At 38.5% G+C, this 17,414-nt stretch overlaps 1 protein-coding gene and 1 pseudogene across 2 annotated transcripts; both read right to left on the minus strand.

Moving 5' to 3' along the window:
• Positions 1 to 4,463: 4,463 nt before the first annotated feature.
• On the minus strand, positions 4,464 to 10,113 carry LOC108426170 (annotated as a pseudogene).
• A 259-nt stretch (positions 10,114 to 10,372) lies between these two features.
• Positions 10,373 to 14,675, minus strand: LOC108426211 (sialic acid-binding Ig-like lectin 15). Of its 2 annotated transcripts, none has more exons than XM_037531533.1 (5): positions 14,590 to 14,675; positions 13,635 to 14,009; positions 13,106 to 13,429; positions 11,410 to 11,473; positions 10,373 to 11,293 (listed from the first exon to the last, which is right to left on the minus strand). In XM_037531533.1, the coding sequence occupies exons 1-5, from the start codon at positions 14,636 to 14,638 to the stop codon at positions 11,266 to 11,268; spliced, it is 840 nt and encodes a 279-aa protein (XP_037387430.1). In that variant the 5' UTR covers positions 14,639 to 14,675; the 3' UTR covers positions 10,373 to 11,265. The 2 variants fall into 2 exon arrangements, with proteins under 2 accessions (XP_037387430.1, XP_037387429.1); XM_037531532.1 differs by having other exon boundaries at positions 13,106 to 13,477.
• Positions 14,676 to 17,414: the final 2,739 nt, after the last annotated feature.

The raw sequence follows: 17,414 nt of genomic DNA on the forward strand, positions 1-17,414 counted from the left end.
TGCATTGAGTTGCGGCCATGTGATTGGCTGATTAGCTATTTGTGTTAACAAGCAATTGAACAGTTAAACAGTTGTACCTATTAATGTGGCCGGTGAGAGTAAATATCCTGTAAATTTTCTGTGGTGGTGAAAATGGGATGCTTTCTTAATTGAAGGCTGTGTGTCCTTGGAGCTACTGGGTCATAGCCCCTAAAGAGTCAGTTAAGTGGTATCACTTTCATTTTTTGGCTTTTGGTCCGTGCCTCTTATCGAAGGATTTGACAGGATAGACCACTTTTTAAAAAGTGTTTTAGAAGAAGTCTGTGAGGCTTCAGCAACCTCCTAGGTTGGAATCCAGAAGTAATCAGAAATGTGTTCTGTAGTCCTTACAGTGTTTCAGAACATGTATGTGTTAAAATACTTTCACTACTAATACCATTTTTAAATACCCAATCACTTTCAATTTGTCCTCAAATATTCAGATATTCGAAATATGACTGAATATAATCAATATTTTCAAACAGAATAAAGCAGTACTTTCTCTACAGGTTTAAATGAAATCAGTTGTGTGGTCTCTGTCTTATCTCAGTCTGTCTTCTCATGGTCTTGGTCTGGACTCGGACTGAACTACTACAAAGTCTTGGTGTTGATTGTCTCTGCTAGAGTCAGAGAACCTTAGCAGAAGAAAGCTAATGACCATGTGGATGCTGTGAGAGCACATATAACAGAGCTTGCAAGGTTCCTCTTTTTTGTTTTGGTACTCCAACCGACCGGCACAGAGAGATGCCAGTTTGCTCATTAGAATGTTAGAAATACAGTCAGACATTTGTCAGATAGGCCTGATCAGCTGTTTTTAAACAGGTTTTTTTTATGTTAGTCCCCTGGGAATTTATAGTATTTATAGCACAATTCTATCAAAGAGCCAACAAGTCTACAAGTGTTCATTCTCACAGTAAACTGTAAAGGCACTCAATGGGAAAACAGGCTCTTTTTAACCTTACATCAAAACAGAAATGCTCTAGTAATATTTGATGGAAAAATCTTTTTGAATAATCCAGTACTGCGTGTTTTGTTAGAAAGAAGGCATGGCAATAGCATTAAATATAATATGATGATAAATTTGCTAGGAGCTTGAAATGATTTCACTGCACCAGCAGAGGCCCTCAGTGGCTAACAATCTCAAACGCATGACTGCAGTCTCTCTTGCATTGAAAACCAATTTTGCAGTGCTTACTTATGTTATATATTACATATAATACACACATATTATATTTTACAAAATAGCATATTGGAGTGCTTTTCTTTTTCATATCCTACTAAAACTGACAGGCTTATAGTAAAAACAGTCAATACTGTGGAAAAAATAAGTTCTCCAGATACAGTTTATGCTGCACAGCAGTTCAAAATAGAACATGAACCCATTTGAAGCTACAGGACACTGAAGACCGTTAGAATGTCATGCATGTGTTCTCTAAATGCACATCCAGTAATAAAGTGAATAAGAAGCTTTCTTTAAAGCCTGAACACTCAAAGTCTGGACCATTTTTCAATATATCATTATCTATAACACTACCTGCACATGTAGATGCTGTTTTTTTACTAATTACCTACACAAAGATCTGAATCAAGTGCATTCAAATGTTAGGACAAACCCATAGATGTGATCAATTTTGGATTGTTTTTTTAAGCAGTGTTTTATCATATTTACTTATTTCAGCTTTGTCCCCCCAAATTTTGACCTCATTTTACTTGAGGTTAAGGCAAACTTAATAGATATTAGTAAGATACAAGTTAAATGCATGGGAAGCATCTATTAAGCATTTACAGTGGGCTGTCCAAGTAAAGTGTTACCCAAACCTTACTGGCAGTAAATATTTTCTCTACAAATTATTTTACATGGAATAACAAAGAGCTACATTTCTGCAATTACCTTCCTTAAAAGACCGATGTAAAAATGAACTAAATTAGCTGATTAGTTGGCTTGTTTGTTGCATAGCTACTGCAAGGTAGCCCAGATGTGAAATACATTTTTTGCCATTTTCGTTTAATTACAGAATTTGACAATGCAGGTCTTTGTTGCATTAACTTTAATTAAAGTTTAGCGTGGTTTTTTCTTACCATTTTGGAGGTATAGGGTTTTGCCACAACAGTGAAAAATGTGTAGAATCAAGCGATTCATACATTTTCTCTTAAGACTATTAAAATATGAACAAAAAACAAAAAATCTGTAGCTTCTAGCATAAATGCTAATAACATTATGCTGAAAATAGCAATCAGCGCATTTAAAAATACATACTAGTTCACATGCCTTTCACTTAGTGGCCATCTGAAAACTGAAACAGACAGCTGAGCTCAAATAAACTCTTGGCTGCCATATAAAGATGAGCTTTTGTGAACTTTTTTTTTTTTTGGAATGTGATCTATTGTTGTTGGCGGTTAAATTAAAGGACAGACCTACCAATTTGAGAAGGGTATGCAAAACATTGAGTTCACAGACTTCAGTTCATGCTCTTTATCTCAGTTTATCAAGACACGTACAGAAAATGAAAGCCAACAAATACTTCAAATACTGTCCAAAAGTAACAATCAAAAAAACTTTTGTTAGAAAAAAAAAACAATAATATGGAAAATGTTAAAGAGTAAGGCATACAGATGCAGCCATAATGTTTCATGAGATAAAGGTTGCATAGCAGATATTTGGATATGAATTGGGACCATCACCTGCTGATTAAGCATTTGCATAAATATTTTCATAGTCCTGACCATCTCTGTCAGAAAAAAATAGAAAACAAGAAGGTAGATGTTAATAAATAAATACAAATAATGAATATATAACTTTGCAATACAGAATACAAATGATGTCAATTATAACACATCACATATAAACATATATATGATCTGTGTTAAAAAGGATTTTATGCAAATACCACAAAAGTCCTTACTTTCCAAGAGGCACACTTTTCAAAACATTCCTTTGTTGTGAGGTGTCCACAGGCTTAGATGACCCTGAGTAAAACATGTCAGGTTAGTCTGATGACTAGGTGAAGTCAAAAAGTCATAAAATCACTTACTGAGAATTAGTAAATGATTTAGTTTCAAGACAGTTTAACTAAATTCCACTAAAAAAGTTCTGTGTACTCTCTGAGTAAGTTTGTGGTACAATTTTCAAAGAGCTGTGTAGTTGTTTTGGGTAAAAATATAGTGAACAATCAGACAGTTGGCCTGAATTACACTGAAATTCCCTTCAGGTTCTAGATATTAAGCTAATGAAGGACATAGTAAAATATTATTTGCAATAACAAGGTAGTAAGTACCTGTCCATAGTAGTGTGATGTTACAGTGAAATTTAGTGAGTTTTTTTGTGTGTGTCTCATACCTACCTGAGTAATATTTACGTGCTAAAGAAATAGAAAAGAAAGCATTACTCAGCGTTGTATACCTCAGCCTCAATGGTTTGATGTATACCTCAGCCTCAATGGCATTATTTCACCATGAGAAGTGTTCCTTATTAAAGGACAGGGCAGGAAAGCACATACACAGCACTGAACTCACAGGGGACGTCATCACTAGCCATGCAACTCACCCTGATGTCGACTACCAATTCAAACTAAGTACACCCACTTACTGATACAGAATAACACAATAAAAATATGCCATATACCTTTCACATGCACAACACAATTAGTCTTTTTTCCAGAGGGTGCACGCCTCCCATGATCCTAGTTTCTAGATGCCAACCAGCAGAGATGCAAAAAGTACTGAAAATCAATACTTATGTACAAGTACTGTTACTGTAGTGATAATTTACTCAAGTACAATTAAAAGTATTAGTAAATAAAATTACTTAAGTAAGAGTAAATAAGTAGTTTATTGATGGTGGTATGATTTCACCATGAGAAGTGTTCTCTTTATTAAACGCCAGGACAGGAAAGCACATAAACAGCACTGAACTCACAGGAAAGGGCACCACTAGCCATGCACTTCACCTTATAAACACTAACAAGTGTCTTATCAGATCTACCTAAAAAAATTACTTTATGTGGTAATAAGTAAATTACTTAGTTTTTTTTTCAACCTAAATAAATCAATGAGTATTTGAGCATTTCTCCTCTCTGGAGAAGATGTGCAATTGCACGCAATGTGTGGAAGAATTTTAATGCTCCAGATTTCTTCCCTAAGCTGGTGATTGAGAGAGCATTGAAATAGTATTCAAAGAGAACTCAGTCAAAACTTGTTAAAGGATGTGTCTTCTGAGGATGTAAGTGAATGATTTAATATTGTCATCATATTTTTATCAGTATAATGCTGATTTTTCATGTGAGCCCTAAAATCTAGGCAGATTGTCTTTTACCTAAAGATGTATAACGTGATCTGAAAAACTCTGGAAAAATCTGACCCAACTGATAAATTATTAACACCATATTTTAGCTTTTTTTTCCACGCTAATGCTGCTAATTTAAAATTTTAAATAGCACAGTTTTTGCTTAAAAGTTAGCAATACTAGTCAATAGAGGGACCAAATGTTTAACTGTAAACAAACTATGGGTCTGTTCCTTACCTTTCTTGTACAACACTGCCAGAGAAACCAAAAAAAGAATGAAGAAAACTCCAGAAAGGGATCAAAGGGATCTGCTGCTGTTGCTCCTGAGCACCTCAGTAGTAAATTGAACGATACTGCAGTCCATTCTCTCCATGTATCTGCCAGGTGTAGTTGGTGTTGGGCAGATTTGCAGGAATAGTGGACGATGCTCTAACAAAACTACTTTGAACAGACCAAAGAGGCATTAATGTTCACTGGACAGATCCATGTCACTGCTGGAGGAGGTGTTCCTTTAAAATGACACACAACAAACTGCTCTCCTGATGGAGATGCTTGTATGTAGATGCTTTCTAGTGCTTGAGGCACAGCTGGAAAAAAGTGTCTCACTCTTAGTGTTATCATGTGACCCAATTCTACCCCTATTGACCATCATTAAATCATTCTTACAAACAGCACAGCTGGCATGGGACAACTTGACCAAAATGTTGCCAAGAAAATTAAATTTTTAGAAACAGTCAAGGTAACACTGAGCTGCTCTTTTTAGATTAAACAAACACATCAGATTCTCAGTAACATCAAAACATATAAGGGTTAGAATTAAGTTTTGGGCTGAGGTTAAGTTTAGGATTATGGTCAGGGTTAGGTTTTAGGTAAAGTTGGGTAATGTTAGGTTTCACATTTCTACCTAATGTACGTAACTTATCAGTACATCTTCAAGATATTGACTTCAATGTATTCCCATACGTCACTACTGCTAGTTCACTGATATTTTGTTGATGCGTTACTGATAATCTGTTAAGATTTTATTCATCATCTACAAAGGACCACAATCAAAACTTCATATTTTACCTCGGATGTTTAAGATGGTTCCTGTACTAATTTCATAGGCCTCTCCCTTCTTACTCAACTCAACACGACAGAAAAATGAATCCTCAGTGAGATGTTGTTTCTTCTTGGGTCACCAGATAATGAGTAATGTTCAGTAGACTCTGAGCAGTTCTGTCCACTTTCACAAAATCCACACAGCAGAAAATTTACTTGCGATTTGGTTTGACAAATTGCTGTTATATGACCCTGGCAGTCCTGATATGGAGCTGTAAAACTACAGGGGATGATGGCTTCTTCACCCATGCTTTGGTCGACAGCTTCGGATACCATCATCGACCACCTGTTATCCACCAGGAGACAAATTAAACATCTGATGTAGACAGGGGCAGTTGTGGGCTGGAGGTTAGGGATCTGGCCCTGTGACCGTAAGTTTGCCGGTTCGATCCCCAGGGCCGACAGTCCATGACTGAGGTGTCCTTGAGCAAGACACCTAACCCCCAACTGCTCCCCGGGCGCCGTGGATAGGGCTGCCCAAAGATCTCGGCAAGTGTGCTCGCTACCCCTAGTGTGTGTGTTCACTAGTGTGTATGTGGTGTTTCACTTCACGGATGGGTTAAATGCAGAGGTGGAATTTCCCCAGTTGTGGGATCAAAAAAGTATCACTTACTTACTTAGACTGTTCAGTTGCAAAAGTCCCCTACTGAGGCCCCTCCTGTACTTTGAAGGCGAAAGTAGTGGTCATGTGTTATGGTTGTACTGCTTAGACATCAGTGTAGAATTAACTGAGCCCTATTGCTGGGCTCCAGCTCCAAAGTTCATAAATACAACATAGATTTAAAAATAATGAATATTTGATAAGGAAAGTTTAGTAAATTTTACACTTTTTACACTTTGTAATGCCATAGAAAAAACCTTGGTTAAGCAGTGGTTTGTGATTAACAGCAATAATGTAACTGTTCACATAACAGTATTCTTTCATTTATTCATTGTTTGAGCTCATATTACTTTAGGAGGAATCTTCCTGTGAAATGGGTGTTATGGGACGGCAGGGAGGCGGACCCAAGTGCAGAGAGGAGGACCCAAGTGCAGAGAGGAAAACCCATGAGAAATGGAAGTGCAGGTTGGGGTGGCTCAGAGCCAGGCTCAAACCACCGGTGTACTAAATGGCGGTTGGAGGAGTTACCATGGCACCACCACAAAGTGCAGGCGAAAACGTGAAAAACACCACAATGAATGAGAATGAAAAAAAATGTCAGGAAAGGGCAGACAAAAGGGACACTGAAAACAGTGTGCTCAAACAAAGGCTGAGATAGAAAAGTAAAACCATAGACACTTCCTTTGTAATTATGAGAGTGTATCATTGCTGGACTAGGCTGGTTGTTAGGATCCATAAGAAGGCTTTATTGTGACAGACAAAAAGGTACAAAAAACATAGTCCAAAAACAGAATAGGGTAGTACGAAAGAGGATCAGAGGCCAAAAAGACAAAACAGATCCAAGACAAAATCCTGAACTCAGTCAAAAAAGGGCTAGCCAAGCTCAAAAGACCACAAAGTCAAAACATTATCGAGAAAGGCTCAGGATTGTAGTGCCACACCAACAATGCTTCACAATGAGTGGAAAGAGTGTGTGAGTATTTATAGGGGAGTTGAGGAACAGAGGTTGACGGTGTGGTGATGGGTGTGGGTGAGAGGCAGTCAGAATTCTGGAGAGGATGGCCCTCTGTTGGCCAGTTTGGGAGTTGCACATAGCACAGAGAGAAAGATCCAGCTTTATGTTTCACCTATTTGTTCATTGTGGAACACTTTGTTTGGCTTGGAGCCGTTTCTTGTTGAAGCCTTCTTTCTGTCTTTTTAAGTAGTTTTGGGGCAATTTGTTGTTTTTTTAGCCCTATTTTCTTTTTCCTTTCCTCTCCTCTCCTTTCTTGTCTTAATAGGCACCTGGGCATTTTCTTCTTTCTGTTGTTTTGGGGCAATTTCTCTTTTAAAAATACCCACCTGGGCTAAGTACGTACAGGTCACCCCTCTATAGAGGTGTGACAAAGGGCTGCTAACAAAGGGCTCCCCTTAAATAGGGAAGTCCACAGGTATGCCAGGTTGAGCCTAATCAATCCGAGGGCTTGTGGGAATTGAACTGAACATTCCCTCAAGTGGTGGCGCCTCATCTCCGTCCCTCTCTGCTGGAGGCTGACGGCACATACTGGACCCTTACAATGGGTCATTGTAGAGAAATTAAGTGTTTTCTTTACAGTGGTGATAGATAAATCCAAAAACAAGTCTTCGTTGGGGACAATATTTAGACAAAATTTACATTATAATGACTTAATTATACAGAATTATGGACAAATTGGTGGAATTGGTGGAATTAAATGCAGCTGAATGCCATAGGGAAATTAGAAAGATAAGAATAAAGTATCAAAATAATAATAATAGCCCAAGAACTACACTTGTAAAACAATGAAACCCAGAGATAAACGGTAAGATAAGATCTGTATGAACTGTATCAGCATACATCTGAATTAGATCTTAAAAATAAAACTATTTGGATGAGCTGCATTTTCACTTTGGTCATTTCTTCTAAACATACAACTGATAAGCTCTAAATGTAAGATGGTCACTAATTCAGGTGCTTCCTTTACTTTAAAGTCAACACTTCATCAGCTTTGCATTAGCACCTCTGCAGCTTCACTCTTACCACCACAATACACAATGTTTTATTTCAAAACTATCAATTCTAATAAGAGAAATTACAATCTACATTGGGACAACACAGAAAGACACCAGCAAACCAACCTCGATTAAGCTTGAAGAATGAAGATTAAGGAAGCGCTGACTCATGTTTCATTTTCACCTTTGCTGAGTTGTGGAGGCCTTGACTCAAACACACTGCAGTGTAAGTCTCAATGATTCACCAAGGAACTTTTCTACTGTAAAGATTCATCCAAATTAAGAAACACAATAATTGGGCTTATACAGTAATTTGTTTGCTTGTATATAGTAATGTTACTACTATAAACTATATAAATAGTATGTTTATATAGTAATGTTTTGCTAGTATTTCAGCTTGTGGTTAGGGCATTGCTTGGCGGTTGCTACTGGGCCACTAAGGTGTTTCTAAGCTATTGCTATGCTATCTCAGGTGGTTGCTAAGGTGTTGCTAGGCCATTACAACTTTATCCCAGGTGGTTTATGTCATGTGGCTAGGCTGTTGCAGTGATATCACAGGTGGTCAGGTAAGGTGTTGCTAGGTCATTGCTATGGTATCAATAAATTATAGAGTAAGTAGAATGAGTGGAATGTTAAACATTCTGCCATTAATTTCTAAGGAAAAACATGTTTTATGGAATGATGTTTGAACAACTTAAATCATATAAAAAGCAAAAGAAACCTGTTCAGGCAGGCTGAGCTTAAACGCAGGCGAATAAGTATATACAGGTCAGACATATCAAAAGGCAAAATGGTTAGAACATGATAGAGGCAAAAACAAAGGGTCATGATAGAGGCAAAAACAAAGGGTCTGAAACAATACTTCGCAAAGACCTAGTCTTAAAGCCTGGGCTTTATACTAACTCTAAAACATCTATCTATCTGGATTAGTTGTACAGAGTCTGGAGTTATGTGACCTCCTAGAGGATTTCAACAGAGTGAGGAACAGATGTTTCAGTCGAGCTGGGGAGAGGTGTGACAGTACCTCCTAAGGAGTCTGCAGCGACCACCTTCCACACGATCAGAGGGACTGGAAGAGTGATCCCTGGAGTAGTAGTGGTCCTAAACAGATTAGGTCTCACAGGAAGGATCCCTAGAGGGGACCCCAGCACTGGAAGGACAGGAACTGGGCAACTGTCATCTTTTGGGACATCCCCTGGGACGAGGAGCAGGCTTTTCAAGGTGCCAGCTGTGGAACTCAGCCAGCAAACCAGCGTCCAGGACATCAGAGTTGGGCACTGAACTTCTCTCTCCTTAGGATCAAAACCTTCCCAATCAGTCAATCAAATACTGTAGAACACCACCACCACGACTGGAGTCCAGCACCTGCTGAACAGCATAGCCAGGGGTGCGCCCAGTCTCCAGCGGTACAAGTAAAGCCTCCCCAGGTGAAACCTCTTTCAATGGATAAGGGACAACAGGTTTGAGGAGAAAAACATGAAGAGAGTTAGAACCTCTGTACTAGGAAGGCAGAATAAGTTTGTAAGCAACATCTTTAATCCTCTTAATTTCTTTGCAAGCATGCAAGTAAGCAACATTTATTTATATATAGTGCTTTTTACAACAGGTTTTGTCACAATGCAGCTTTACAGAACAATCAGTATTACAGAGAGAAGAGAAAAGAAAAGAAAAGATTTATTAAAGCCTCCTCAGCTTTAGGGAACCATGCTAATTTCTTGACTACATCCTTGAGTTAAGCCATCAAGGGGGCTGCAATGGAGCTGAAGTTATGAATAAAACAGTGAGGAAAACTGGCAAAGCCTAGGAACATTTGCAGGTCCTTGATATTTGTGGGAGTTGGCCAATTAGGCTATCTACTCAAAAGGGTATCTATCAATAGGCTGATCTAGAGTCAGTTTGTCATCCCTACAAGTCAAACCATTCTGGAATGCAATAATGAGTGTTGGCTCATTCCATCCACCTCCAGCTGTGACTGTACTCAAGTATGACTGTAATCAGGAATTACTAAAACAGAGCACTGGAGCAAAAACCCACTGTATTTGTCAGGTGAGCCATCAAATTTGTCAGGCTTACTGACCAGAAAGTGAACAATGGGGGCCATAGTCACAAGAGCAGCCACAGTAGGTTGTGGCTTGAGCTGGTGCAGGCTGATCACTTGTAGCTGGGTAAACAAATCCTCATGCCAGTTAAAAGTTGTGAGAGCTAGGATTACTGCTTAGTTTGCCTGTGAAACAAATCATCAATCGATTGGTTAAAAAAGGCTAACATCTGCTGATGTTGTCCGAGGAGTGCCTTTTAAACAGAGAAAGGGTCAGGCAGATGCCATAAACAAGAAAACCAAAACAAAGTCACAACAGAAATAAAGCTTAAGATTTTAGATCTGTTGAATTTATTAATGCATTTATTAGTAAAGGGCAACATTTTGGACAAATGTGTTTTAAAACAGTTGTGAAACTGTTAAATAATTGGCTCTAGCACTATAATATAACTGCTATAAAACAAAGTACTCTACATCTAAACTGGTGAAACTGGCAGTTTTGCAGATCAGTAACCCATTGTGTGATGAAAACTCACTAGAAAAAGAACATGTGAACAAAAATGACAATAGCATAAAATAATGTATTATGTTTCCACAACTGTGTCACAGCAAAATAGAAAGAAAAAATATCTAAACAAAAATAGACACTATTTAGTGATGCATTCTTATCTCACATCAAATGCTACCAAGTGTGACAGATTTAAAAGGCAGAATTCTTCACTAACAGCCAAAAAAGACTCATGTGCTTGAAAAACATACATGCATTGATATACATTTCTTAAACTCAGCATGGAAAATTAAATATGCTAATATGAAGATTTGAGTTCATTTAAATGATTATATCACTCAAAATCCTACGTTTTACATTGTAAAGATTATCTGTGGTTAAAATGGCAGAAGCCAGAGCGCCTTTTGTTCACAAGAGCATTTGAGTAACTACAAAAATGGTGCTTAATCCTTTTTCACCTTTACGTACAAGAAAAAACTTACACACATTTGACAGGAGAAACAGTGACATTGGCTCAAAACATAGAATACTGACCTTTTACAATCTGCTATTTGTTCAAAAGTCCCAAATTTTACTTTATTTTAGTTAAGAAAAAATAAAATATAACAAAAAAAACAAAACAAACAATACAAAGACAAACAGACAAATTATATTTTATAAGAGGAAATGCTGCACTGGAGTTATTGGATGCCACCCATCATCTAGGCTTAAACATTCATGTAAACGTCTTCATCTCTGCAGGAAAAAACATTAAAGAGAAGATATTGAAATAAAAATACAAATGAAATTAGAAAAAGATCCATAAATAGCCATTTAAATGGATTGTATGCAAATGCTGACGTCGACCTTACTTTTCTGTATACTTGGTTTTCTTCATTTTCATTTGTGTTGCAGTGTCCACATGTTCAGACGACCCTGATAAAAACAAGACAGTGTCAATGTATTGATTCCTTTGCTGATGCAATCATTAAAGCTTACATACAGTATATGCATATGTCCTCTGACCATAGGTGAAATTCAAAAAACAGTGATGTGTAAATCTTTTTTGACCTGCATTTGTTCAAAAACAGAACAAAGTCAATGCATGTATTTTTTTAATCTTATGAACTGCATTGTTTTATGAAAAAATAAACCTATTCTGAAACTGATGGCAGTAAAAAAGAGCCATCTAGATTGTGACCAGCGTAAAGTTCAAAAGCCAGCATCTGTCATTATGGAATATTGGTGGGTTACCAGCACATTTGTGAAAGGCACCATTAACGCTGACAACATTTTTGAGTAATATATGTTGCTTTCTAGACTGTCTCAGAAACAAATCTCAAACAATTCTGAAAAGATTTCTAACAATCATGCACGGCCCCTATCAGATAAACAGCACTTAAAGCTTTCAACTTTTATAGAAAATCAAGCTTCAGAAAAAATCTGCAGGCGCTTCTGTCCAACCTTCCACAGTGAGAAGACAACTCAACAACGAGTCTGAAAGGGTGTGTACCTGTCAAGAAACTGTTACTGAGAAAAGGAAACAGACAAGAAAAAAAGCATTTGCATCTCACACAAAGAAGCAGCAGTTATTAGAAACAGGAGATGAAGTGTTAAATGGAGACAGTAGACTGCTTTCATAATGTGCTATATCGTTTCACACCTGAAAGTGTTATGACACAATATAATGTCAGCAAAGAAAACTCACCTAACATACGTGTTATGTCAGCTTGACATCAAAGTTCACAAAAGCAGATGTCAGCTGCTGCTTACTGGAATGAGCCTTTATAAATGTTGATGTAGGTTTATGTCAGCTGTCATGAAAAGCTAATGTAATTGTCATGTAGCCTTACATACTTTTGTTTTACAGCAAAGCGCTACTGAAAATTTGCACTAGAGTGGAGTAAGGTTTTATGGACTGATGAGTCTAAATTTGTAACTACCATTGCTTGGATTGTGAAAAACTGAAAATGTAACCAACTTCTAAGAGTGAACTCTTGTGGTGTAAATAAATATTCCTAGAGAATTCTATGAAAATCTCAAAGCAAGTCTCTTGAAAAGAACAGATGTTGTAATAGAGGCAAAGCGTGGGCACACTAAATGCTGAAAATGTTGTTTTATGTTTAGTTGTTGAGCATTTTGTGTCATTTGCCATTAAAATGTACAATGAAAAATAGTCAAAATTGTTTTGACAGGAAATTAAAAATAAAAAGAATAAATGAAGGGCGGCCTCAGACTTTGCACAGTATTTTACGTAAAACAATCAGCATTACAGAGCAAAAAAAAAAAAACCCCAAAAAACTAAGAATAAAATGATTGTTCATGCTTTGAATGTAAGATGGATGGTATAGAAGTGAAAGTTCTATCGGCATATGGTTAAGTCTTTGAGTAACACGCAGTTCACTGGTGTGTTGATAAAATGGCAAAAGTAATCGGAAGCAATGGACAGCGTCCTATTCTGAACTACTTTGAGTAATTATCATATTTCTACTCAAAAGAAGAAGCTTTGAAGGTGACAGAAGGCTCTGGATCTGTTAAACTGTAAACAAGTGATGGTCTGCTCCTTACCTTTCTTGTACAACACGGCCAAAGTGACCAGAAAAATAATGAAGAAAACTGCAGAAAGTATCGTCACAACTAAGAAGAATGGAAAAGGGATCTGCTGCTGTTGCTCCTGAGCTCCTCTGAAATAAATTGAGAGATGCTGCGTTCTATTCTTTCCATGTATCTGGCAGGTGTAGTTGGTGTTGGGCAGATTTGCAGGAATAGTGGACGATGCTCTGGAAAGGCTACTTTGAACAGACACCAGGGAGGCATTAATGTTCTCTGGAAAGATCCATGTCACCGTTGGAGGAGGTGTTCCTTTAACATCACATGCAACAAACTGCTCTCCTGTTGGAAGAGTTTGTATGTAGATGCTTTCTAATGCTTGAGGCACAGCTGGAAAAAATGTCTCACTCTTAGTGTTATCATGTGACCCAATTCTACCATTACAGACCATCATTAAGTTATTCTCACAAACATCACAGCTTACTTGGTAAAATTTGTCCAGAATCTTGCTGAGAAAAAGCTCGAATTTTTAGAAACAATATTTTACCTCGGATGTTTAAGATGGTTCCTGTACTGGTCTCGTAGGCACCTCCTTGCTTATTCAACTCAACACGACAGAAATACCTTTCTGCATCCATAAACAGGGTATTTTTAATCCTCAGTGAGATGTTGTTTCTTCTTGGGTCACCAGATAATGAGTAACGTCCATTAGATTCAGTGCAGTTCTGTCCACTTTCTGATGGATTTCCTTTGCTCACACAGCGGAAAATTACCTGTGATTTTGTTCTCCAAATTGCTTTTAAATTACCCTGGTAGTCTTGATATGGAGCTGTAAAACTGCAGGGGATGATGGCATCTTCACCAAAGTTTTGTTCGACAGCTTTAGGTACAGTCATTGACCACTTGTTATCCGCCATGAGACCTAATACAACAAAAACATTCATATTGACATGTAATTGGGAACACTGCTTTTTGACTAACAGTACTCATCTAACTGTTTACATTTATACATATTTATAAGTCTTTTATTTATACATCCATCAACCATTATTTGAGCTCATATTACTTAATATATAAGGGCAATCTTCATGTGAAATGTGTCATTGTAGAGAAGTTACTGACTGTCTTTTCTTTACAGTGGTGATAGGAAATAGACATTGCGATGTCTACAATGCAAATACAGTCATGCCATCCAGTGTAGCTCTGTAGATAGATGTCTGGTTCCTATCACCAGTGCTGTAACAATTGTGACTCAGTTTCTCTAGAATGTAACATTTCACATCGACCCACTCTGAAAGATGATATTTACACTGCAATGATTTAATTATACAGAAATATTGGTAAATTCCCCTTCAGAGGCAGCTGAGCACTATAAGGACGTAGAAAGATAAGCACAGAAAATACTGAATTGATAATAACCGAGCGATAAACAGTAAGATAAAACCTTTATAATCTATATCAGTATAAATTAGAAGCATATCTGAAAAAGTTAAGCATCCTACCTGGAGAGCAGCATAAGAAAAAAGCTACTTGGACGAGCTGCATCTTCATTTTGGTCACTTCTTCTATACATACAAGTGATGTTGATCAGCTCTGAATATAAGATGATCATGAATTCAGGTGCTTCCTTTACTTTAAAGTCAGGGCTGGTTCTATCCGGTGTGATCATAGCACTTCATCAACTTTACATTAGCACCTCTGCAGCTTCACTCTGACCACAACACACAATCATCTACAATGTTTTTTTACCATTGTAGATTTCTATTAACTATCAATATTAAGAACAGAAATTTTATCAAGATTTTTTAATAGAGAAAAGTTTAGCATTACAATCTATACTGAGCCAACATAGTGTGACATAAGCAAAGCAACCTTGTTTAATCTTGAGGTATGAAGCTACAGGAAGCTCTGCTTTGCTGAGTAACGGAGGCCTCGACTGAAACACACTGCAATTTGCGTCTCAATAATTCACCACTTGTACTGTAAGGAATCAGCTAGAATAAGAAACACAGTAATTGGTTTTGTAGTGCCACGCCCCTTTAAAATGAATGTTTAAATTTACATGCTGGTAAAAAGGACGGACACCTCCATCCATTCATTTTCTAAGCCGCTTCTCTGTCAGGGTCGCGGGGGGTGCTGGAGCCTATCCCAGCAGTCTTCGGGCGGAAGGCAGGATACAGGTCGCCAGTCCATCGCAGGGCAGACAGACAGACACAGACAGTCACTCACACACCTACACCCAGGGGCAATTTAGCATGTCCAATTGGCCTGACTGCATGTCTTTGGACTGTGGGAGGAAACCAGAGAACCCAAAGGAAACCCACGCAGACACGGGGAGAACATGCAAAAGGACGGTCACCTGCCATCTGTAAATGCTACCTATAACACCCACCTGCAGTGCTTGTTTTTGTGAACTATTTACAAATGTGTCCCCAACAGATTAATAGCACAAACAATTAGACTACAATATTAGAATTGAACACATTTGCACCATTTTATAATTTCCCAGCTTACACTTATTTATTGATATTTCCTTGAAAAATATTTAGCTTTCTGATTTCTTCCATCTGTCCATATAAACTCGAATTCATCCCAGAACTTAATTCCAAAACTAAATCAATTAATCGCTCCCACACAGATCAAAAACATTTTTCTGGTTGTGGTGTGTGTACTAACTTGGTTACTACCTCTGAGTGCTCGGTAATAACAAAACTCAGTTTGTGCTGACAATCATCCCCAGCTGTTTAGTCTTTACTCCTGTTGCAGGTCTGTTTCCATGCTCGAGAACGGTGCAGCCATTAAAACAATAACTGCACTGGCTGCTTCACTCCAGAACAAGAAAATTAAAAGAAAATAGATGGGTAGTGCCACAGTACCTCAAAAACTTTCTGGCAACATCACGTCCCTGCCTCGTTAAGCCAGGCAGAGTTTTCAGTTTCAGTCTCACCAACTCAAACTTCTCTTCTGCGGCACGACAGTGGTGTCTCTCTGTTAGCGTATGGTGGAACCCTTACTTTCAGCTTGTCTGACTATTTTAGTCAAACCTGATGCACAAATGAAACCCAATTTCATTTCATTTGCCTACGCCAGCAAACTTACACCTGTGGCTTGGTGAGGACCCAGCATGTTCCTTGTGCTCAGCCCCAGCAGGCCTCAAGCACATTCTTGTGGGCTGCAAGACCTCCCTTTCTCAAGGCAGATACACCTGGTGCTGCGTTGTCTGGCCTCAGCCATAGAAGAGAAAGGAACTGCCACAAATTCCGCTCCACTTAATGTGCATCAAGGAGTCCAAACCTCAACAGCCTTCATCCGGGAGGGTGAAAGACAACCAACCAGAGCCCCTCTCACAATTTCAAGCCTTATTGGTACTGCCAGGGACTGGCAATTCCGGGTCGACCTTGACAAGAGCCTAGTGTTTCCACCTAACATTGCTGTGTCAAGCTTGCGCCCAGACCTGGTTTTGTGGTCTAACTCCTGTTGCCGTGTTTACATCATTAAACTCACGGTGCCCTGGGAGGAAGCCATTGATGAGGCCTATGAAAGGAAAAGGTTGCGATACTCTGACCTTGCAGCCCAGGCAGAAGAGTGGGGCTGGACAGTGCTGGTGTGTCCAGTGGAGGTGGGCTGTAGGGGGTTTGTGGCTAACTCACCTATAAGGCTCCAGAAAGAGGTGGGCGTCAGAGGGCAAGCTCAGAGGAGAACCATCAAAGAGCTTGCCACCACAGCTGAAAGAAGTAGTCACTGGCTGTGGCTTCGAAGAAAGGAAATGGCATGGGGGGCAAAGTGACCACTCAGTTCCTATGCAACACACACCCAGGTCTGATCAGACACTAAGGTGTTTCTAGGCCATTGCTGTGTTCATGTGGTTGCTACGGTGTTGCTAGGCCATTACATCTTTATTTCAGGTAGTTGGTGTCATGTTGCTAGGCCATTGCAATGGTATCCCATGTTGTCAGTAAGATGTTGCTAGGCCGTGGCAATGGTATCGCAGGTGGTTGCTAAAGTGTTCCTAGGATATTGTTATGGTATCCCATGTGGCTGCAAAGGTGTGAATAGCATACTTGTATGATGGTGACATAAGAAGAACAGAGAATTGTCATACATTTGACTAGAGAGTGTATATTGACTGTAGTAGAAAAAGAGGTAGAGGTATAAGCACTGTATTGTTGTTGTCTAAAGAAAAACATGTCAAAAGTAATAACTTTACAGGAAAAGCAAAGAGCATTCTTAACTTTTTAAGGAAGTTAATGTAAAGAGGTTTCAAGTGATTTTGGAGAATTTCTAATGATCTATTCAGCATGAGTTTTCCACAAAATGTAAAGAATGA

The sequence above is a fragment of the Pygocentrus nattereri genome, chromosome 20 (assembly GCF_015220715.1).
Source record: "Pygocentrus nattereri isolate fPygNat1 chromosome 20, fPygNat1.pri, whole genome shotgun sequence".
NCBI lineage: Eukaryota > Metazoa > Chordata > Actinopteri > Characiformes > Serrasalmidae > Pygocentrus > Pygocentrus nattereri.

Coding starts and splice junctions, on each gene's coding strand:
- LOC108426211 (XM_037531532.1), bottom strand. CDS start 14,638: ATGAAGATGCAGCTCGTCCAAGTAGCTTTTTTCTTATGCTGCTCTCCA. Junction 14,010..14,589: donor TTTCTTATGCTGCTCTCCAG/GTAGGATGCTTA, acceptor TTGTTGTATTAG/GTCTCATGGCGGATAACAAG. Junction 11,474..13,105: donor GGCCGTGTTGTACAAGAAAG/GTAAGGAGCAGA, acceptor TGTTTTTATCAG/GGTCGTCTGAACATGTGGAC.